Source organism: Helianthus annuus, chromosome 13, assembly GCF_002127325.2.
Source record: "Helianthus annuus cultivar XRQ/B chromosome 13, HanXRQr2.0-SUNRISE, whole genome shotgun sequence".
Classification (NCBI taxonomy): Eukaryota; Viridiplantae; Streptophyta; class Magnoliopsida; order Asterales; family Asteraceae; genus Helianthus; species Helianthus annuus.
In genome coordinates, this window is record NC_035445.2 from 70926845 (window position 1) to 70952178 (window position 25334).

Consider the following 25334-nt stretch of genomic DNA (forward strand, 5'->3'; position numbering starts at 1 on the left):
TTTTCTTTACCATTTTGGTCTTTAACAATATATTTTTATGATATATTAACAATACGCTATAAATAATCTCACTCAAAAATATTTACTTTGATAGTAAGAATGTTCATCTATCAAATTTCAGTGAAAAGTTTCAATTTTAAGCAAACTGATCACTACATTGTTTTAATTTAAATCAGTTTCAATATAAAAAGATTAGATTGTAGTTTCCATTAGAGCCAGAGTGGTCGTTGTATCCCATGACCGCACTCGGTTCTTGTTCGGTATTCGGTAACTTTGAGGCTTGCTTATTAGTGTTGTCAACTTCCCACTTTCCTATAAATATTACAACAAATTGATCATCCAAAACAATCCAAACAAAAAAGACTTGAAAAATTTATATGGCAAGACAAGTTATATTTTTTATTTGTGTCGTCTTGGCGATAGCGGGGCTCGTTCACGCTAGCGATCCCGACATACTCTTCGACTACATTGTTCCACCTAACGTGACCGTATTAGACAGGAATTTCTTCACTTACACCAAAATTCAAGGGTTTTTCGTCGGGTCAAATTTAACCGACCCTAAATCTATGCTAGCCAGCATGGCCGAATTCCCGGCTTTAAACGGTCAAAGTGTTTCTCTTTCCTTTTTACGCTTAGGCCCGGGTGGTGTGAGTGCACCCCACACACGACCCCACGCAACGGGCCTGTTTTTCGTGTTGAGTGGTCGATTTGGGGTCGGTTTTGTGGACTCGACTAACAAGCTTTACACTCAAACCCTAGAAACCGGAGATATGTTTATTTTTCCAAAGGGGCTTGTTCATTACCAGTATAACCCTGATGACAAGGAACCCGCGGTGGCTGTGGCTGCATTCGGTAGTGCAAGTGCCTCTTCGGTTTCGATCCCGGGATCTTTGTTTGATACAAATATTGAAGATGTGGTTCTTGCTAAGTCTTTTAAAACAGATGTAACTACAATTCGGAAGCTCAAGGCTGGTCTTGGAAACAAAATTTAAGCCGGAAGATTTGCATGGACCTACTTGCATTCTTTACTTTGTTCAACTTCTAGAAATTTATATTTTCATGATCATTTGTCTTAATTCATTGGTTATAGTTTGTTGTTGTAACAAAAGTCGACTGTTTGCATATTAATACAAATTTTATTTTATTAAACTTTTTATTCCATATATAGGGAAAAGACACTTCTGTTATTTTATTTTATTTGATTTGATTTTATTTATTTATTTATTTTTGCGTGGAATCTCATGTTAATCAACATAAACACATCCGCCAATTGAATTGCATTATGTGTACTACTTCATTTGATCTTTGTAACACAATCCACTTTGATATGGTATTAATTGTAGTTAATAATGTTGTTTTATTACGGGACTCAGGCCACAGCCCGATTTGGGTTCGGGTAGGTGCTACCTGCGCGGCTACACTGACTCCGGTCTAGCAGGTAGCACGGGGGTATATGACGCGGGTGATTGTTACTGTTTGAACTTGATGCGGGTGTTATTTAATTTGGGGTTTTAAATGTTTTCTATTTTCAAACTTGAAGACGATTTGCAGGTTTGCTTGTAAGTCTTATGTACAAAACCACATGCACATACGAACCCTGATATTAATTTTGTGTATGTGTTGATGAAGATGAAGATTGAAGATTTAACTTAGTTTTTTATTCTTTTAAATAGTCTTTATGTTATAATATAACAAGGATTAACACAAGATTAGTGCTAAAACTTTAAGAACTTTAGAAATGTTATAAGAGAAAGAAGAAGAGAGTTGTATAACTTATAAAAGTGTATACATGAGGTGCATTTTTCCTTCTATCTTGAGCTAGTATTTATACTACAAAAAGATTAACTATTTGGTGGACAAGGTTAACTATTTGGTAGACAAGATTAACTATTTAGTAGACAAGGGTTACCCATAAGTTTGACAAAGAGTTCATCCACTTGCTTGGGTAAAATCTTAGAGGTAAATCTTGATCTTCACGGTAAACTTTTATATATTCATAACACTCCCCCTTGGATGACACTTTGCAAACTTCGGGGTCCTTAAGTACTGCCTCATTAAAAACCTTACTAAAGAAAAACCCAGTGGGAAAAAAAACCTTAGCTAAGGGAAAAAGAGTGCAGTCTATAGCTCCCCCTCAAGTTTGCAATTTGTAAGGAATCACATTCTCCGCACATGACGCATGCCAATGTCATGAACATATTTCCTGAAAGTTGCTGTAGGTAGTGCTTTTGTGAAAAGATCGGCTGAATTGTTGCTGGATTGGACATATCTCATCTCGACCTGATTGTCTTTAATAAGGTCCCGAGTATATGCAAAGAATCTTGGTGGTATATGTTTTGTTCTGTCACTTTTGAAATACCCTTCTTTCATTTGAGAGACACAAGCGGCATTATCTTCGTGGATAGGAGTTGGACTTCGATCTTTCTCTAGCCCACAAGAAGTCACTATGTGTTGTGACATAGATCTTAGCCATACACATTCTCTTGAAGCTTCATATAGTGCAATGACTTCAGCATGATTTAAGGATGTTGCGACAAGTGTTTGTTTCTGAGAACGCCATGAAATCGCAGTTCCTCCGTTCATAAATACATATCCAGATTGAGATTTTGCTTTATGAGGATCAGATAAATAACCTGCATCTGCATAACCAACTAACCATTCTTTTGAATCGTTAGGATAAAACAAGCCTAAATCAACAGTGCCTCGAAGATATCGAAAAATATGTTTAATCCCATTCCAGTGCCTTTTAGTAGGAGCTGAACTAAATCTTGCCAACAAGTTCACTGCAAAAGAAATGTCAGGTCTCGTATAATTCGTAAGATACATAAGTGCTCCAATTGCACTGAGGTATGGTACTTCTGGACCGAGAACTTCTTCGTTGTCCTTACAAGGACGAAATGGATCATTTTCGACATTAAGTGACCTAACGACCATTGGAGTGCTTAAAGGATTTGCCTTGTCCATATTGAAACGTTTTAACAGCTTTTCGGTATAATTCGTTTGATGCACAAGTATTCCATTGCTCATATGTTCAATTTGTAAACCAAGACAATATTTGGTTTTTCCAAGGTCTTTCATTTCAAATTCTTTCCTTAAAAGAATAATTGCTTCATGAATTTCTTTTTGCGTCCCAATTATATTTAGGTCATCAACATATACGGCTATGATCACATATCCTGATGTTGTCTTCTTAATAAAGACACATGGACAGATAAGATTATTTGTATAACCTTTACTTGTCAAATACTCGCTCAAACGATTGTACCACATCCTTCCAGATTGTTTCAACCCATATAACGATCTTTGTAATTTGATCGAATACATTTCTTTGGGTTTTGAACTTAATGCTTCAGGGAGTTTAAATCCTTCCGGAACTTTCATATAGATCTCACTATCAAGTGATCCATACAAGTAAGCTGTAACGACATCCATAAGACGCATTTCTAACTTTTTTGAAACTGTTAAGCTGATTAAGTATCTAAAGGTTATTGCATCCATAACGGGAGAATATGTTTCTTCATAGTCGATCCCTGGCCTTTGTGAAAAACCTTGAGCTACAAGTCTTGCTTTATATCTTGTAACCTCATTTTTCTCATTTCGTTTTCGTACAAAAACCCATTTATATCCTACAGGCTTTACAGCCTTAGGTGTAACAACAATAGACCCAAAAACCTTTCGTTTGTTGAGTGAATCTAATTCAGCTTGCATAGCGCCTTTCCATTTATCCCAATCATGTCTATTTTGACAATCATTGACAGATTTTGGTTCAGGATCATCATCTCCACCCATGATGTCACTTGCTATAGAATAAGAAAATATCTCATCAATATTTTCCATTTCATATCGGTTCCATATGATATGTGTATGACCATAGTTGATTGATATCTCTTTGTTAGTATCATCAACATCTTTCTCATGAGAGGTTTCGGTATTTACTGTTTTATCAAGATCATTCTCTTTGTTGTCAATTTCTTTTACAAGTTCTTTTCTTTTTCGTGGATTCTTATCCTTTAAACCGATTGGTCTTCCACGTTTTAAACGTTTTTGAGATTCATGAGCTATCTTATTATCTATTGCCTTACTTGGGATCTCAACTCGAGCTGGAGCATTAGCAGCTGGTATATGAGATTTTGTAACTCTGTTTGTATCAGTAAAAGCATCAGGCAATTGATTTGCAATGTCTTGCAAGTGTATTATCTTTTGAACTTCTGTCTCACATTGTTTTGTTCTTGGATCAAGATGAGACAATGAAGGCACACACCATGAGACATCATTTTCTCGTTTTTTTATTTTCTCCCCCTAATGCTGGGAACATTGCCTCGTTAAAATGGCAGTCATCAAAACGTGCTTTAAATACATCACCTGTTAGAGGTTCAAGATATCGTATGATGGAGGCTGTTTCATATCCAACATATATTCCTAACCTTCTTTGAGGTCCCATTTTTGTGTGTTGTAATGGTGCAATAGAAACATACACTGCACACCCAAAAATTTTAAGGTGGGAAATGTCTGGCTCATGGCCAGAAACAATTTGTAGTGGGGAGTGCTTATGATTTGCACTTGGTCTCACACGAATCAGTGATCCAGCATGTAAAATTGCATGACCCCAAATCGACACAGGAAGTTTTGTTCTCATTATTAATGGTCTAGCGATTAGCTGTAAACGTTTGATCAATGATTCAGCTAAGCCATTTTGTGTGTGTACATGAGCAACAGGGTGTTCGACAACAATTCCCACAGACATACAATAATCATTAAAAGCATGTGATGTAAATTCACCAGTATTATCAAGTCTCACCCTTTTAACAGTGTAATCAGGGAAATGTGCTCGTAGTTTGATAATTTGAGCAAGAAATTTTGCAAAGGCAGCATTACGAGTTGATAATAAAGAGACATGAGACCATCTGCTGGATGCGTCTATCAAGACCATGAAATATCTAAACGGTCCACATGGTGGATGAATTGGTCCACATATATCACCTTGAATTCTTTCAAGAAACATTGGTGATTCCTTGTCAACATTTAAGGATGAAGGCCTTGTAATTAGTTTTCCAAGTGAACAAGAGGTACATAGAGGCATTTTATCTGATTGGGGGATCTTTTGATATTTCAATGGATGTCCATGTGTGTTTTCAATAATTCTTTTCATCATTGTAGATCCTGGATGGCCTAGTCTGTCATGCCACAAGTTAAATGTCTCAGGATCACAAGAACTTTCCTTTACTGCCATATGTGCTTGAGGCACATTAATGTGTGTATAATGCAAACCAGAGTGGATCATTGGCAGTTTTTCCAATATATGGTCTTTGCTCATGATGTGTAAATATTTCTTATTATCAATAGTCCTTGACTGTGTATCATACCCGTTATGATATATGTTTTTGAAACTCAACAAGTTTCTTGTTGATTTTGGGGAAAATAAAACATTCTCTATTAAGAGCTTTGTACCATTTGGTAATATTAAATTAGCTTTTCCCACTCCTTCTATCAAGTTTGTAGGACCTGATATTGTATCAACGGTTCCTTTTGTTGGTTTCAACTCATAAAAATATTTCTTAGATTTAAGTATAGTGTGTGTGGCTCCACTATCCGCTATACATATATCTGCATCATTTGTCTGCTCTTGTGCTCCATTGGTATTCATTTTAATCTTGAAAATATAAAGAGAAATAATAATAAGTGTATAACGAAGGCATTGTGAATTGTTTTATAATAAGAAGTTTATTTATTAGTTGAAAACGTTACATGAAAAGAAAGACTACTGAAACATAATAAAGATACTTATAATAAAGGAAATTACATAATTGTTGCATACAATTATCATGGTTTAGCAACATTCGTTTCAGAGTTCCATGTTATTGTTAAAGTCGGCGACATTCAGTTCGACGTTGATATCATTAAAATTATCCACATGGTTCATCTCCTTTTCTTTTCTTTTGAGAGAGGCTTGGTAAAGTTCACATAAATGTGAAGGTGTACGACAAGCTTTGACCAATGGTTTGCACTTCCACATCTGAAACAAGAAGTGCCATTGTTTTCGGACCTACCAACTTTATTCCTTTTGTTATACTGGTTGGGATTGGTATTTTGTGGAGTGTGGTAATTGGGGGTTCTTTGATTTCGACCACGACCACGACCGCGACCACGTCCACGACCATGGGAATTACCTCGGAAATTATTATTTCTTTTGAAGGAATAATTTCAACCATTACCTTTACCAAAATGGCCACGGCCACGGCCTCGTCCCCATTTTCTTTCAGAGTCTTTAGTATCATCATTAATAACAACATTTGCTTCTGGAATGGCTAATGATCTAGTGGGACGAGCTTGATGATTTTTCATTAGTAGCTCATTGTTTTTCTCTGCTACGAGGAGAAATGAATTTAGATCATAATATCTTTGAAACTTTTGCAACCGATATTGTTGTTGCAAGTTTATATTTGATGCATGCAATGTGGAGAAAGTTTTCTCCAACATATCTTCCTCCGTAACAGTTTGCCCACAGAATCGGAGCGTTGAGCATATCCTGTACAAAGCAGAGGTGTATTCATTCACCTTTTTAAAATCTTGGAACCTGAGATTGTTCCATTCATCTCTAGCAGTGGGAAGTAAAACTTCCCTTTGATTATCAAATCTGCTTTTTAAATCTTCCCACAAAACGTATGGATCCTCAAAATTTGAATATTCAAATTGCAACATCTCATCAATGTGTTTATGGAAGAAGACATCGGCTTTTGCCTTGTCTTGATCGCTACATTCGTTCCACTCCGTTATCGTTTCCAAAACACCCATTGACTTGAGATGTCGCTTAACATGTGCCGTCCACGGCATATAATTTTCTCCGGTGATATTAAGAGCCGGGAATTCAATTTTTGCGATGTTTGCCATTTTGTTGCTAAACATAAATAAGATAAATATTAAAATCTAAATACTCATTAAAAATGAGAAAACATATAAAGCTACAGCTATAAACAAATAAATGAATACATAAGTACTGAAAAGATGAGGTGGAAGCTCATATATTAAGGTCGGCAACAATATTAATATTATGCCGGCCAATATTAAAACCGGGTGAATCATCTTCGAAATTTTTTCTTGAATAACTTTAAGAAGAAGAGTGTTTGCTGTGGAAAAATGAGATTGATAATTGGTTATTTATAGTGGTAAATTATAACCGTTTTATAGTCGTTGTACAACGGTTATATATATGTATATGTATATATAACAAATGATGTATTAAGGAAATGTTATTTTATAAGATATAAAATTAGGATGTGTAATAAGAAAAAAATGTTAGTATACATGAATGTAAACTCTAAATTAAATGTTAGTATGTGCGTATAAATAAAAGTTAGATGCATAAATAAATACAAGTGCTATCAAGTCTTTCAGTCTCTTTATTTTATTTTTCATTTTTTTTAAGTATGGGACTTAATTGTTTTTATGATATGAGTGTCTGGATAACAGGGTCTCCTAAAGGAAAACAATCCCACGATACATAAAAAGATATGTTACGTTTTTGTAGTCCAACAACGATCGTATATCCATCGTAAGATACATCTGCACTGGTATTAGTTTATCATAACAATTATAGTTTATATATTAATCAAATGCTTACTTTGATTATAATTGCTTGAACGTTTCCTTGACTAGAGCCTCGTGCTGATAACGTATTATAATATAACAAGGATTAACACAAGATTAGTGCTAAAACTTTAAAAACTTTAGAAATGTTATAAGAGAAAGAAGAAGAGAGTTGTATAACTTATAAAAGTGTATACATGAGGTGCATTTTTCCTTCTACCTTGAGCTAGTATTTATACTACAAAAAGATTAACTATTTGGTGGACAAGGTTAACTATTTGGTAGACAAGATTAACTATTTAGTAGACAAGGGTTATCCATAAGTTTGACAAAGAGTTCATCCACTTGCTTGGGTAAAATCTTAGAGGTAAATCTTGATCTTCATGGTAAACTTTTATATATTCATAACACTTTATATATTTTAAATGTTTTTTATAAAACAAAAAAACTTAATTTATTTTTAAAAACTTAAATTATTTAAAAAAAACAAAAAAGAAGAGGATAGTTTAGGGTAGTGGATGAGTGAATGATATGGCACTGCATGATTGCAGGGGATTAGGGTATCTTATGGTAGTGATGCCACCCCCTTACATCTTGTAAACGTTAAGGGGCCTCATTCATCCTAGGATTTTTTTTTTTTCAAAATGAGATAAACATGCATGCGTGAATGGTTTTTAGGAGAGTGGTTAGACGATTTTGGGTTTTCTAGGTGATCCACTATTCGAAATGGTAGATCGTTTAATCGCCCCAAACCGTCTAGTGACTCGGACTCACCATGCATGATCCGCTACTTGAAATGGAGGATTTTTTTGTGGAAGACACACAATCCACATTCCAAACGACGGAACCAACCAGACCTGAACACTTACAGGTCTGTCACGTTAACTCACAAATCAAGTACCAAACTAGCATACCCCTGTAAGGAACACTTACACGTCTGGCATTATATTTTAGTCTAAAATTTGGCTAAGCAGAGGGTTTGCGAATCCTCTGGTAGTTGTGTCCATGTCATTCACAGTCCACCATTTCAAATGGGGGGTCCCCATTTACCCACGGAGACATCAAATCATCGTAGTACCCTAAAATAATTGGTTCGTCATTTGAAATGGCGTCTTTAATGTTTCAATTCCTGACAAGGTAAGCTACTTTGATACTGGATCCGCGAGTCAAAGTGTCAGACCCCGTAAGTGTACTAGTCTGGTTCGTTGAGTCATTTGGAATGGTGAATCTAGTGTCTTTAATCACAAATCCTTCATTTCAAGTGGTATATCATGCATGACAATTCTAAGGGGTTGTTTGTCTTTTCCAAGAAGAGCTACCTGGCCTCTTATGTCTGCGTCGCGTAGACCACGCGCAGACCTTTGGGTCTAAAGACTGTTTGTTTTCTCGAAGACCTTTCATTAAAAAAGGTTTGCGCATCCTCTTTTTGGTGCAGATTTGGACTCTTCTCCACTGCCCTATTTTCCTCCACTGCCCTATTTTCAAAACACAGATGCTTCTCCTTCCACACAAACCCTAGCACCTTCTCCTCCACCCCTTCCTCCTCCCAGCCGCCAGCTCCACATCTCCGCCACTTCCACAGCTCCGTTACCTCCACAGCGTCGCTACCTCCCCCACTCTCCACAACCGTCGTCACCTCCCCCACTTTCCACAGCCATTGTCACCTCCGCCACTCTCCACAGCCACCGTCACCTCCCCCACTCTCCACAGCCACCGTCACCTCCCCCACTCTCCACAGCCATTGTCACCTCCGCCAATCTCCACAGCCCACTCCTCTCCTCAAGCGCTGTCGTCAACTACCCCTCCTCCCTCAACATAACCGTCGACTAACCCTCCTCCCTCAACAACAAGCAGCAGCAACTGTTACAGTCCACTCCTCTCTTCTCCTCCCCTCCCTAAGGTATGTGTTATGTTAATTTTCAGTTTTTTGGGTGTTCAATCTAAGAAATTTGTGGTTTGTTATTGAATTATGGTGTTATTTTTTATTTTTTTTTGGTGATAAATTTCAGAAATTTGGTGGTTTGTTGCTGAATTTTGGTGTTATTTTTGAGATTTTTGGTGTTAACTTTCATAAATTTGTTAGTAGTTTGCTGATTTTTGGTGTTAAATTTCAGAAATTTGTTGATAGTTTGCAGAAATTTCTTCTTACAGACTGAAGAGGTTTGGTCCACATCTTCAGCTACAGATGTCTGCAGATGTGGTCCATAGACTGAAGACATTTTACCTCTGAAAAAACAAACAACACCTAAATCATCAGGCAACCACTAGCATGGTCTAACGCAATTAGAGGATCTGGCCATTTCGAATGACGGATCACCCAGAAACCAAAACCATTTGACCTTTCTCCTTAAAAACCATTCATGCATGCATGTTTTTCCCAATTTGAGAAAATAAATTCTCCATCGTAGTTAGTTCGTCTTTGTTCGCTTTACATGGTATGAGAGTTAGGTCTCTTAGAATGACACAAACCCTCGTGTTCCTGCTCAAAAACATCTCATGATACATTGTTCCGACCGTAGCCACATGTGAATAGTTTCAGAATTGCAAATCATAGTTTCAAATTGCAAATCATATTTCCTGCCCCAAACACATTGTTGTTATTCACCCTTCCAGAATAGTTGTTACCATTCCGCCATAAAGCCACCCAATCGACTCTATTTTAGTTAGCCTTATCTCATGGTTTCTTTCTAGACCTACTTCAATGAGGAGCTGATCCAAGAGTTGGCAGAATCTTATAATTTGGACCAGTTGGACAAGGAAAAACGGGGTAGAAAGGCCTCGCACTTTAAACGAGCATAACTTGGGCTATAATTGGAGTTACATGCTCATGACCAATGGATGAAATGGTCTCAACAAGCTAGATCAAGTGACAACAGCCAAAGGTGGTTTAACCCAACAATTAGAACCCAAATTCCTTGACTAAAGGCTCTTATTTAATCAATAATGATTTCCCCCAATTTTGATACTTCCCTTTTCTAGGCTAAAACTCGTGAATCCTTGATTGAATAAGTTTATGTGTCTATTTTAGTATTTAATTTTCATAATTGTCCATCAATATGTAATTTTCAAAATCTAGTGAACCTACCAAAATTAGAAAGCTCCCTATAAAAAAGTACCTAGTGTATTTTAGTACTTTATTTGCTTTCGCTCTACATCATAATTCCACCACTACCCCTACCAAGCAGCTTATGTTTCGAGACTAGCGCTCCTAGTTTATGTACTATAATTATCATCGCCATTGTTCCCTGACCCTGCACCACCAAGGCCCCTAGTTTTCTCTCCCAAAACTGTTGTTGTCACCGCCTACTCTTCCAGTATGGTTGTTGCGACCAGTACGACCCACCAATTTTCTGTTCCAAAACCACCATTTGTTGTCTTATTTCTCTTCAAGAAACCATTGCCTTTCCTAAATTTGTCTATTGCAATAAGAGATGAAAAGACCAAGACTGGTCGCGCTTACACATTCAATTAGGTTGAGTATAACAGACTCCATCATATGCTTACCTCCCGGTCAACCGCTCCTGGTCCGATGAATTAGTTCATAGCCCAATACGATAGCCCAAAAAGACCGAACCAGGCAATTTGGCAAGGTTTGGAGTTTTTGTCTTGCCCGATTTGGGTTTGTTCAAAAAAAAAAAAACAGTTTAATACTCCAAACTGGTTTTGAACCAGATCCGAATCAATTTGAATGGATTGTGTTTTCAACCCTAAAATCAATTCACAACTTGAACCGGTTTAGGCCCAAGTTGGGTTTTGTACACCTCTATTTATAGATGAACAAATTTTAAATAGTGGATGGGGCCGATTATCAGATGACTGTGGCCCAAGAGCCACGCGACATAAAGGCCCAGATTTGCATTCGTACTCGTAGTTCTACGTGACATTTGATATCGGCTCACTGAATCAAGCAAAATTTAAACAAGTTCGCCTACTAAATTAGAGCTTGTTTAGTAAACGAGTTTAACATTGATTTTTACCGAATGACAGTCTATTATTTGTATAAATATTATAATTTAATATTTATAAATAATAATATACACAATCGTAAGATAACTAGTATTATATAATTACCGATAACTAAAGGATTATATTATATATGTAATATATACAGTTAAAGTTATAATTGTATAAAGAAACAATTACAAATAAAATTGAAAATACTTAGATAAAAACACGAATTTGAGTATGAGCTGTTGAGCTTATAATATTACTCATAGGTTGGAGTCAAGTTATAAATATAAAACTCGAAACTAGTTAAGTTCGACTCCAATCATACATAATACTAGGTTATAGACATGTGTATTACACGGATATGAGTATACAAATTATGTAATTTTATAATCCACGTAACTAAATTTTTTTATTACAAACAAAAGAAATCTTATTATCGTTTTGATTAATTCGAAAAAGTAAATACGTATACGATATGACTACTATATTTACTTTTTAATTTGTTTTGTAAACATTCAAAATTACTATATATACTTTTTGGGCATGTTTGGCTAAGCTTATTTAACTTAAAAATGACTTTTTGTAAAAAGAACTTATTGACTTATAATTTTTTGAAAAGAAGTTTTAAAAAAATGTTTGGATTAGCTTATAGGGTGGGAAAAACCAATAGGTCAATAAGTTGTTTTATAAAAAGTGTTTGACTTAGCTTGTTGATGTAAAATGACTAAAAAAGCTCAAAAAGTCACACCATCCTAACTTCTAAAAAACGACTTTTTCTCCTTTACAAAAAGTCATTTTGAAAAGTCGTTTTATATTTGACAAACATAAAATCTCCTCCTTATTAGCTTCTTGAAAAAGCTTAACTCAATAAGGTTATGTGTAATGGGGCGCGAGAAAGGGACATAGCGCCGCTATGGCGCCAAGAACACCGCCCCCCCGGGGCGCCATGACCAAAAAAAAATTAATGGCGTGAAATATATCGCGGCGCGAGAAGGAGGAAGGATTGTTCTGCATTTTCCACTTTGGTCCCTGCATTTTACACTTTGGTCCCTGCATTAAAACACTTTGGTCCCTGCATTTTACACTTTGGTCTCTGCATTTTACACTTTGGTTATGATGAGGTAGGGGCTTTATGACTACGGGCTCTAGTGACATAACGCCTTATAAAGCCCCTGTGTGATGTGGCACGACACGTATCGCATAACGCCCACAAAAGGGCTTTATGACTATACACATGACCTAAGTTGGTTCAAAAACTTATCCAAACATACCCTTTAATTAGCATTTGCCCTAGCTTCTCCATTTCCCTGTTTCTCAGCAGTCGCGATACGAATCCGTTCTGTGATTCAACACTCATCGGCGAGTCCCGATCGTCGAGCATCGAGGTAGGTTTCTCTTTCGTTCATTGATTGTCTCATCTCATGCTGGTTTGTATGGTCATTTATATCATTCTAATTTCTAAGCTATTAAGCTGTTTCTTCAGTGAATTATTTTGATTTTTCGTTGTAATTCCGTGATTTGTTGTGATTATCTCGTTTTAAGCTGTTTGTTCCGTGATTTATCTTGATTTTCTCGTTATAAGCTGTTTGTTCCGTGATATAATTTTGATTTTCTCGTTCCAAGTTGTTTGTTCGGTAATTCATGTTGATTATCTCGTTATAAACTGTTTGTACACGGTGATTTTATGTTGATTATATCCAGGGCCAAAGCGAGCTTTAAAAAGGAGGCCTTTTCAGAAAAGAAAAAATGAATGAATTATTTTGTTTACGGTCTTTATAAATCTAAATCTTAGGGTTGTGTTGATGTAAAAATAAGTAATGTACGTACTCCTTAAAAACTTTAAATGATTTACCACGTCAAATACTACAAGAAAAATAATACCTTAAGAATTGAGATCGTTTGATTATTCATAGCCTAGCCTCGTTAAACTGTTAAAATGCTATTGCAAGTGTCTATATGTATTCCGTTAAACTGTTAAAATGCTATCGTTTGATTATTCATAGCCTAGCCTCGTTAAATTGAGATCGTTTGATTATATCATATGCACTCTTTGTGGTGGCTATATGTGCTCCACAAAGTGACGATAGGGAAAAACTAGAATAAGCATCAAACTCGGTGGAGTAAATCAGCTTTAGATACCATATAAAACTTTGCCTAGACTCGAATGCTTTTTATTCATTCCCTATAATTGAAGGTGTAGAAATTAGCATATACCTACTTTCGGCTTAGTCCATTCAAACCAAAGAAGCCCATTAGAGTTTTGGCCTATTTATACCTGAGGACCTATACCCACCAGATCGGTGCCAAATCCAGAATCTTTTTTTTTTATGTGGGCGGAAATTAATAGGGCTCTTCGTCTATCGCTAATTAATAATTTTCCTCTGTTTGGTTCGAGTCGGAACGCTGTGGTCGGGTCGGGTTAGGTCGGATCAAGAAACTTGAAATTTTTAGTAAACCCTATTTCCTAATCAAATAATTACAAATTATATTATATTATATATATTGTTGACGAACAACCATGAATAATAATTTTAAATTTATAATAATATATAGCTTTTTAATTATTTATTATTTTAATATTGTAATACTTAATTGTTATATTTGTTTTTAACTTTTTAACATATATTCATTTTTTTCTTTTCTTAAACCATATTTTCTCTATCATTTTTTTATATATTTTTAATAATTATTTTTTCCTTTTTAAGTCATATATTTTTTAGTTAATTTGAATTTTTTTATAATAACTTATGTTCGTTAATAATTTTCCCTTGACATTTCCGTATAAGTTTTGTTAAAAACAAACATTTATTTAAAATAGAGTATTTATTTGGTATCATAAAATGGTACGATGATAAACTAAACCGATTCTGACGGTTTGGCTTTCTAAGCAACATGCTTCTTTTTCAAATAACGTTTGTTTTACCTTATCATTTGCTCCGTTCCGCCGCAACCTTGGTTTTAAAAAGCGAGAGGCGCACAAAAGCGACGAGGTCTAAAAATGAGGCGCGGAACGCAAAGCGCAAAAGCGGTGGGCTTTTCGTACCCGAGGCGCTAGAAGATTATATAAATTTTTATATATATCCCATTGGTTTTTAGCATCCCTTATTCAAAATATAGTTATAGCTAAGGTTTATATATGATTTGATCTACATGTACAAGCCAAAAAACCTATTGTCCAACACTTTCATGCATAAAAACACCCAAAATACATAAGGCGTGTGCCTCAGACCTCAAAAAACCCAAAAAAATGTGCTTTTCTTGCGCTTTGTGGAAAAAGCGCGCCTTAGGTACCCTGAGGCGCTGACACCTGCGCCTTAGTGTGCCTCGCGCCTAGGCGCGCTTTTTAAAACCCAGGCCGCAACGCGTGACGTCAACAAATCTAGTTATCATTGACCACTGACAATAATTTTTTTTTACAATTATATAATTATTATATTAATCAACTCTTTAGCTTTTAGGTATTTATTGGTGATATTTTTTCAGAAAACTGAATGTTATGTAACGGATCGATGATGCTGCTTCTTACTGTGCTAATTAAGTTACACATGACTTGAAAATTGAAATGATGTTTGTAGATGAAATACAATGTTTATATACCATTTCTTGTTGTTGAAAGCTGTATATTATGATATGTAGTTTTCCAAAATGATGTTATCTAGAGGTGCAAAACGGTCGATTGAGATTCTTTGTGGGCGAGTAAGCACTCCTATACACTCCAAATATGGTTACTCTACACGATCATATGGGGAAAACTTCATTTCTGAACCCAAAAGAAATGAAACACAAAGCAAGATTTTGAGAACGTATTCAAGCGAGGTTTCACCGTCAGATCATACGAGTCTGATAAAGAAACTAAGAGAAAGAACTAGTGCTCCTATCAAAGAGGTCAAGGCTGCTCTTATTGATTGCAATTGGGATTTGGGTAAAAAGGATTTGTTTTTAATCTTTTCATTGTTTTTTGTTGGTTATTTTTGTGTTAAAATAAGATGATGATTATGTTACAGAGGAGGCTCAAAAGGAACTGAGGAAAAGGGGAGTTGCTCTTGCGTCAAAAAAGGCATCTCGCGCTGCGGCTGAAGGTTTACTTGCGCTGTCACAGAATGATAAAAAGGCTGTTGTTATTGAGCTTAACTGTGAAACCGATTTTGTTGCAAGAAATGAAATATTTCAATACCTGGTTAGTCTTCCTGAATTAGTTTTTGAGTCAGTGTCGTGTTTGGGTGCGTGTTTTGGAAGTGACTATGTGTTTGGGTATGATTTGAAATGATTGTCTTTGCAGGCTTCATCTTTGGCGAAACTGGCGCTATCTGCTGAAAGTTCAGAACAAGCAACTGGTCACTTCCCTATTGGACTTCAAGGTTTAGAGGTAAGAGATCTGAGGGTCTTGTCATTCGGATATGTTTATCATGGGATTGGATTTTTCTGAGCTTTTGTCGGTTTATTTATATGAAAATCCACCAGAACGTAGTTCAAACCAAGTTGACGTGAGTGTGAGGCAAAGACAATAAGACATATTAGTTATGTACATAGTTGTCAATGGCGATCGCTATGGTCGCTATAGTGAATAGCATAGCATACAGGTCAAAGGTCGCTACAGGGTATGTAGCCATAAATAGTGAGATTTTAGTTATTTGTTATTTATTTAAATATAAATAGCGATTAAATATAGCTATAAAATAGCTGGATCTTAGGTTTTTGTTAAATATACATGTAAAATAGCATATATGCCAGGGTATTTTTGATATAATATAGATATAAAAAAATTTAAAACCTTTTCTAGTGTAACGCTATTTATAAAATAGCTCCCGCTATTTATCGCTGTTCGCTATGTCGCATATTGGTAACTTATCACTATTTGTTGCTATTCGCCATTAACAACGATGGTTATATATTAATATCAGCTTGCCTTAATAATGTAATATACCGTAACTACTAACTAGTGTATTTACTAATGTTGTGTGCGTACATCTTATGATTCTTATTTCATGAAAATGAAACATTTGAGGGGACCTTTATTTCTTGGGAGTTATAGACGTGTTAAAATATGTGTCAAATGTTTATGTTGCCCTCAAATCATGGTCGTAAATAATTTAGTGGATGTCATTAGTATAAAACAATCAAATGATCGTAATGGAAATATATGTAATTGTATGTTTGAAATTTGTCCAAAAAGGAAATATTATTTTCATGTGACATTCCAAGATGAAAATTGTTGCAACTTTTATCGATATAAAGAGTATAAGAGCTAATTCTATAAGGTTATACCTCCATTTTTTTCTGACTATCAAATTCATGGCTTGCATACAAGTTTATAAGGAGCTTCCGTTTATGCTAGATTAGAAATTTTAGCACTTATAATTTCCATTAAAGTTAATTAGGAATATTTTGATGAATGGCTAGTCTTTTTATATAAAATTGGATTTTTAATTATATGGTGTAATCTTTTGGAAGGGTTTATGGTAGTCGAAAACATGATAATAGGATCAAGAAGGGAAAAAACATTAGCTTTGTAATTTCGTTAAGTAAAGGACAACGCCTGAACTTTGGTTGAAATTTAAAGGACGTAAAATGCAATTTATTCAAGATATTTAGTGAAAATGACTATTGTGCCCTCATGTGAGTGCCACGTGTTAAAAGAGTTAACAGAAACAACTAATTGGGTTAGGGCTTCTATCTGAGAACTTTATTTTGTTTAGAGTTAAATGTCATTTTAGTCCCTGTGGTTTTGGTCATTTTGCCAGTTTAGTCCAAAGTTTCATTTTTCTCCTATGGGTCCAAAAAGGTTTCATTGTTGCCATTTTAGTCCACTGGGTTAACTTCATCCATTTTTTTTGTTAACAAAAAGGGCATTTCGGTCATTTTATATGGCCGAACTGCCCTTCTAGTTAACAAAATTACATATAAAATGACTGATTTGTCCTTTGCGCTAACAGAAAAAATGGATGAAGTTGACCCAGTGGACTAAAATGGCAACGGTGAAACCTTTTTGGACCTATAGGCGAAAAATGAAACCTTTGGACTAAACTGGCAAAAGGGCCCAAACCACAGGGACTAAAATGGTATTTAACTCTTTTGTTTATTGTATATGACTATACACATATGAAGTGAGCCAACGCTCAAGCTTATATAGATCTCAAACGTTTTAGATTAAATTAGTCTTAAAATAATTGGGCTTTAAAACTTATGGTTCGTGACCCATGCAGGACTTGAAGATCACTTTCGACCATCCTAAACTAAGCGGAGAAACAACTGTTCGGAATGCAATTACAGAAGTGGCTGCGATGATGGGTGAGAACGTAAAACTTAGAAGGGGTTTTGCAATGCCAATGTCTAATCACGGTGTAATATCTACATATCTCCATACTTGTCCTCATCCCGGTAAGATTATTATTTTTAAACTTTGAATTAATTATTAATGAAGGTTTTTCAAGAAAAATAGCGAATATTGAACTTATTATTATTTTAGGGTTGGGGCGTATCGCTGGAATTCTGACACTTGAAGTTGATGACGAAAATGCTCCGCTTGATGCTGTCCAACGTGTTGGTTCAGAATTGGCAATGCATGTGGTGGCTGCGAAGCCTTTGTTTTTAACAAAAGAACATGCATCTTCTGACGCAGTTCAGAATGAACGTGAAATTCTCAAATCTCAGGTGAAAAACTTGCTGTAGTTGTGATTTTGAATGATTAAAATAATCATATAATCATATTCAAATCTAAATGTTTGCTTGTGATCTTTTTACCAGGCTGAAAGTTCGGGGAGGCCGCAGGCAGCAATAGAGAAGATGGTTGAAGGGCGATTAAGGAAGTATTTTGAAGAAGTTGTTTTAATGGAGCAAAAATTTGTTGTCAACGACACTATTAATGTGAAGGTATGTGGACAGGCTGTTATCTGGGATTTATATGTTAAATTTGTTTAAAACATGTAATTAATATGGCTAGATTTTCTAATACTAATATATCCTGTAGACGGTCTTGAGTGAACTATCAAAGGAAGTGGGGTCCCCTGTGAAAATCGGAAACTTTTTAAGAATGGAAGTTGGAGAAGGATTTCAGAGGTAAAAGCAGTATGATTTAAACATTTTTGTATATAGTACGTGTCGAAACTCATTGAGTTCGGTTGGGCTGTCCATAGGGACTATCCCTGTAATTTACTCTTTTTTATTATTAACCATTAAATGATAATCTGTTTTCTCTATTTCCTGGCAACTACAATCTTCTTATTGTTTCTATTTTTTTTATTTTTTTTTTTTTTGCACATTAGAACATTTAACTGCCCCATATCATGTTAAAAAATGCTAATGACTTCTAATTTGCTACTTGTACTTGCAGGGCCGATGCATCTGAAGATATAGCTCAAGCAGCATGATGATTTGGTGATCTCGTTTTCCATATGTTTGTCGGTTAATTATAATGTGCATGTACATTTAGCACGGATCTTTGTTTCTAGATATAAAAATCAACATGATTAGGGGGGTGGGTGGGGGTGCTCCACTTTCCATCACTCGCCACACCCAATCATGTTCCGCCACGTCATCGAACTTGGTTCCATCACTAGTGATGGACTTTAGTGGGGGTGCCCATCACTCACCACACCCGACAATTTCCCTTCTCAATGGTAACATTCTGCAACTTTTCAAGCGTGATGGCTATAACGCGTTATGGCTACAACGCATGATGGAATTAAGTGGCGGCTGTGTTCCACCGTCCACGCGCTTCAACCACCACGGAGAACAATGGAGCGCCCCGCCTGGCCTTGATCTAGATCTGTAGCGTATGGATTGTAACAAGGTTTTGATAAACCTGAACACTCATCATAAGTTTTGTTTCAAGTTTATTTATTGTATGAATAAGAGTGTAGTGGAACGCGAGGCTGGTCAAGACGTTGTTGGTCGGATCAGCCATATTGTCCAAAAGGTTCTGTAATAACGGTCCAACCATTGTGTTCAGACCCTATTTGAAGTACACCTAAAACAGCCAACATAGCCAGTGTCCAGTTTATTATATCCTTTAGCTTTAACTCTTAAATTTACTTCTCGTCTTTCCTTAACCTGAGTTGGTTAACGAAGGGCCCACCTGGGTATGCCGGCCAGTAAAATTCTTCGGTGCTTTGTGAATGGGTCGACATGTGGCTCGCTGAGAGAGTGGTTTCAGCGAGATGAGCTCGGGCTTTTCGTGTGTTATTGACTTCTTTGTAGGCTAGTATACTTCACAGCCATATGCTCCTAGATGAGTAAGTTTAGTTTTTTTTTTTTTATTTTTATCACCATATAGAATTTGCTCTTTGATTTAGAATTAATTTTAATGCGTATGAGTTTGTATGTTTTTTTTATTTATTTTAGGATTTATTGTTAGTTACTTATCATTGTTTTTTCTATTATATATTACGTAGAACACTTAGTTTGAAATATACTTTGGTAAAAAAATCCAAACTAAGTACCGTCATACTTCATGAAGTCCGTTATATACCAACAAAAATAATAAAAGAAGATGAGAAGAAGTTGAATTTTCCAAAGACGAAATTATTGGTGACCCGGCTTTTTGAAAATCAAAAAGAAATTTGATGCACTATGACGAATTATGAATGTAACACAATTCTATTATGACCCCCCGAACAAATTTTTTTTTTCACTGATAATAAGTACCTAGTTTTGGCTTGGAAGAAGCATGCACGTATCTCAGCATGTTAATTTTCTACATGTTTATTCATGAACTAGGTTATAACTCGTGGTACCCACGGGTCGCTCTATTTTAAGGATATTAATATTTTATTAATTTTATTACAAGAATTTTTTTTATAAAATTTGTGAGGATATTTATCCAATGATTTAATGTGAATCGTATATAATAATATATGCAAACAATGCAATTTATCAATGGTAACAATTACCATATAATTTTCAAAATATTACCAGATAATTTTCTACGTATGTAGAATGATTTAGACCAAGATGAAAGGATGATAGCCCGTCTCGCCATTCTCTGGATACACATTTGAAGCGATGAATTGATATAGCATTTAGGTTGGTTAAAATCTCAAAGAGTAGCATTTCAAAAGGAATATAAAGCATTGTATGAACGGATGAAACATATAAATGTATTACTGAGTATAACAAATAGATTAATAATCTAATTTATAAATGTAAAATGAAAATGAGCTTGAAACATAAATTCAATTTAGCCCATATCCATCGATTGAAATGGTGATTACCATTTAATAGAATCAATTAATCCATTGAAATATTTGTTCAAAGCTATTGAAAATATTCCACTTTTTCAAAATGTTGAACCATCTATATCTTAGCAATAATATAAACATGTGATTTTTTATATTTTGAGTTATTTAAATATGAATAAGTCAATTGCAAACATAATATTAGGTTATCACCCGGGTGGCAACCCGGGTAGGAAAATTTAAATTAGATTAATCATACGTGTATCAATAAAAGTAATGCAAATAAAGTGACATTGCATAAATTAGTAACAAAGTAGATTGTATCATTAGGTATGAAGTTTTCTTTATAAGCCGTGTACAAAAACATCAAGAAAAAGACAAATAATGTTACATTTACAATTTACTAAAAGTATCATGAGCTCAGTCCAGTTGGTGTAGCACGCCCTACCACATCCAACATTATAGATGCAAGTCCTCTTTGATTTAACAGACACCTAAAATTCGATATCCTTGAAGTCGCTTATAAATCATAAACAAAGTGACATCCATATATAATTGAGAGTGGGGCAGCCAGAAAGAGCTATTTTGAGCTTAAGTTCATCCTTCAACATTTCTTCTAACTCCATACTCTCCCTTTTGCGGCCCAACCCATGCACCATTGGTCTCCCAGTCTACAATGTCATACGATATCATGAATAGGATGGTTATAAGAGATAGCAAGAGATATGATCGAACTAAAAATTAGTAACTAAGGAACACAAATGACTCCCGATCACTAATCTTCGTCATGTTGTAAATAGATGCCTTCACGGTTAACTTCTAAATACCCATGTTTCCCTTCACGATCACTAATCTTCGTCATGTTGTAAATAGATACCCATGTAAATAGATGCCTTCACGGAATACAATGAAGTATATGTTTTCCTCTTAGTATAAAAGGTCAATAATAGTGTGAAATTAATGATTTTACTATAGCACCTAATATTAGTTTAATAATGAAGTGAACTTCATGATTCTATGAAGTTCACTTACATCTGTATAGAACATCATTAATTTGATTAGTTTTTAAAAGTATTATAAGTTACAAGAAAAGCTACTGTCAATTTTTTTTTCTAAAATGTATGAAGGCACTTTTCACATTTTTACCTTAAAGAGTCAGCCCTAACAACAATTGAATTAATAGCAGCCACAACCTTCTAAACTACTTCTTCATGTTCCACATACATGACACCAGTAAATGATGTTGGTTTCAACTCGTAACCGCAATTTTAATTGATCCAATATGCCCAGATGAAACAAATAATCCACATCTCATTCAATTGAGTTGAACCAAACTATAAATTATCTTTAATCAATAAACAAATAAATTTATCCATCATTCTGTCTCATCTATATACAAAATTGGCACCTCTTATTTAATTTTTATTTTCTTTATTTCGAGTAAGATCCCTTTAACACAAATGAACAAAGTTATCTAGACATCTAATGATATGAAAATTGCAACTAACTGTATAAACATATAAGGTCACATGTTGAACCACAAACTCATGTCAAGCTCAAAGTATTTATAGGAAAGTGAAGATAACTACTTGGCTAAAAAAGGAAAAATTCAACGTAAAATTAGTCTCAAAAGCATGAAAATAACGAAAAGAAGGTATACCTTTTTCCAAATTCAACTAACTGACTACGCCTTCTCTGTTTACCAAGAATGTATGCTTTCACCTTCAGATTTGTCGTCGTTTTTCAAGCAAAAACATCACGGTGATTTTTAAACAGGTATATCTGAAGTTGTATTACAAAGGCACTATACCTCTCCCAAAACTCTATCCGTATATTTGCCAAGTGTTTAACTCATTGACTTTGTTGACCAAGTCGGCTTAGTTGACTGAGTTGACTCGGTTTTCTTGACTCGTCATCCTCCAAACGCCACAATCCACAACCATTCTCCATACAGCTGAAATAACCAGTTAGATTAATATTATATTATTAATGCAAATGAAATAATTTGAGTTTTCTAATCACCAGTTAAATTAATATTATATTACTAATATAATTAAAATAATTTGAGTTTTCTAATCATTAATATAACACCAGATTGCATCATCTTACCTGAAGGGTGGAGAATGTTGCCTTGAGACCGGGCTTCTTTGTTGTTGGAATAGTGGCAAATTCTACTTGACAATTCAAAGCTGTCACTTTCTAGAAACCAAAAAATTACAGAATTTCAAGAACCATAAGCAAAATAGAAACAAATCTTTAATTTGTATTGTGAGCAAAAATAGTGAGTTGGGTAAAGGGAGAAATAGGGCTCGATTTAAAACATGTCAAATTTGAGTAGACACGGTCAGGCCAACTCCATGATACTAACAAATTAGAATTTTACATACAAGTAATATGCATTATTAAAAGTTCTTTCATCAAATGCCTTCACCTCTCATGTATTTGAAATATTATGCTGGATCCTTTTTGCCATTTCACTAAGATACATCACACAAAATACAAACAAAATTAATTTTATGTTTTTTTTTTTACTTTTTAATTTTGTTTGTATTTTGTGTGATGTATCTTAGTGAAATTACTCTATGACACACAGTTTGCTATATAGTTACGTTTTATGGCACACAGGTTGCTTTTAATCAAAAAGTTAAGGCCACAAGTGTGACATTAGGAGGTGACATATATTAACCAAGTTGACGTAACCTAAAAGCAACATGTGTGCCATAAAACGTAACTATATAGCAAACTGTGTGTCATATAGTAATTTCATCAAACACCTTGACTACAACTAAGCTAAAAGATGGGACTGCCAATGACAATATTTGAAATTTGAAAAAAAAATGTAACGGAGGTCCAGTGAGAAAAAAAAATATTTAAAAGATGAAACTGCCAATGACAATATTTTAAAGCGGGATCAATATTGGCCAAACACCTCTGGTATTAAAATCCAATTTCCCTTTAGAGAAGAGAAAAAAGAAGGTAAAAAAGTCACTAATGTCAATTTCTAGGTTTCTTTGATGAATGCTAATATACAATTGAAGTCTTTGAGCAACTTCAGAATAAAAAAAAACAAAAAAAAAAAAAAAACAATTTGGTTTCAAAACCCACAAGAAACATGAAGAAAATACTATTATCAACAATGATTCAACGTCAAAAGGTATATACAACAAATCACACCAGCCTTGGAGAATATCCGGCGAGCCAACCCGTTTTTTCTGCTCGTGTAGAGCTTTCATCAAATGCTCGGTCTCCACAATCTGATGCTCGTTCTCCCTTGCAACTTCGGGAGACGACACAATTGCTTGCCATGCCATCTCTATGAACTCTTGTTGAGTAATCTGAAAACGAAATCGTCTATATGAATACCATGCTAAAAAATAATCTATCCATCTACTCATTACAAAACACATTGTACTCATAAGTCAAATTCATAATCCTGATATGTTCGGTTTCTATAATTCATTCAACCATAAATAATTAATCAGTTCCTGATCCAATCTAAATCTCATAATCAATAGCAACTATATGATTGTGATCTCAGATGAAAAAACTTTGACAGTATCGATGTTGAATCATTGTTGATAATAGTATTTTCTTCATGTTTCTTGTGGGTTTTGAAACCAAATTGTTTTTTTTTTTTTTTGTTTTTTTTAAATTCTGAAGTTGCTCAAAGACTTCAATTGTATATTAGCATTCATCAAAGAAACCTAGAAATTTACATCAGTGACCTTTTTACCTTCTTTTTTCTCTTCTCTAAAGGGAAATTGGATTTTAATACTAGAGGTGTTTGGCCAATATTGATCCCGCTTTAAAATATTGTCATTGGCAGTTTCATCTTTTAAATATTTTTTTTCTCACTGGACCTCTGTTACGTTTTTTTTTTCAAATTTCAAATATTGAAATTTGAAAAAAAAACGTAACGGAGGTTATTTGAAATTTAAAAAAAAAACGTAATGGAGGTCTAGTGAGAAAAAAAATATTTAAAAGATGAAACTGCCAATGACAATATTTTAAAGCGGGATCAATATTGGCCAAACACCTCTAGTATTAAAATCCAATTTCCCTTTAGAGAAGAGAAAAAAGAAGGTAAAAAGGTCACTGATGTAAATTTCCAGGTTTCTTTGATGAATGCTAATATACAATTGAAGTCTTTGAGCAACTTCAGAATTTAAAAAAAAAACAAAAAAAAAAAAACAATTTGGTTTCAAAACCCACAAGAAACATGAAGAAAATACTATTATCAACAATGATTCAACATCGATACTGTCAAAAGGTACATAGAACAGATCACACCAGCCTTGGAGAATATCCGGCGAGCCAACCCGTTTTTTCTGCTCGTGTAGAGCTTTCATCAAATGCTCGGTCTCCACAATCTGATGCTCGTTCTCCCTTGCAACTTCGGGAGACGACACAACTGCTTGCTATGCCATCTCTATGAACTATTGTTGAGTAATCTGAAAACGAAATCGTCTATATGAATACCATGCTAAAAAATAATCTATCCATCTACTCATTACAAAACACATTGTACTCATAAGTCAAATTCATAATCCTGATATGTTCGGTTTCTATAATTCATTCAACCATAAATAATTAATCAGTTCCTGATCCAATCTAAATCTCATAATC

The 25334-nt window shown here is 34.8% G+C and overlaps 3 protein-coding genes across 3 annotated transcripts; 2 read left to right on the forward strand and 1 right to left on the reverse strand.

Annotated features, from left to right (window-relative positions):
- Positions 1 to 377: 377 nt before the first annotated feature.
- On the forward strand, positions 378 to 1149 carry LOC110901023 (germin-like protein 9-3). The gene has a single exon (XM_022147878.2). It carries the CDS (start codon positions 378 to 380, stop codon positions 990 to 992), a length of 615 nt encoding a protein of 204 aa, XP_022003570.1. The 3' UTR covers positions 993 to 1149.
- Positions 1150 to 6201: 5052 nt separating this feature from the next.
- Positions 6202 to 6888, reverse strand: LOC110901022. Its single transcript, XM_022147877.1, has one exon. The coding sequence runs from the start codon at positions 6886 to 6888 to the stop codon at positions 6202 to 6204; it is 687 nt and encodes a 228-aa protein (XP_022003569.1).
- Positions 6889 to 12768: 5880 nt separating this feature from the next.
- Positions 12769 to 19537, forward strand: LOC110898094 (elongation factor Ts, mitochondrial). Its single transcript, XM_022144826.2, has 9 exons — positions 12769 to 12920; positions 15172 to 15457; positions 15540 to 15712; positions 15815 to 15901; positions 17739 to 17913; positions 18002 to 18186; positions 18280 to 18405; positions 18503 to 18591; positions 18866 to 19537. Exons 2-9 carry the CDS (start codon positions 15181 to 15183, stop codon positions 18900 to 18902), a joined length of 1149 nt encoding a protein of 382 aa, XP_022000518.1. The 5' UTR covers positions 12769 to 12920; positions 15172 to 15180; the 3' UTR covers positions 18903 to 19537.
- Positions 19538 to 25334: the final 5797 nt, after the last annotated feature.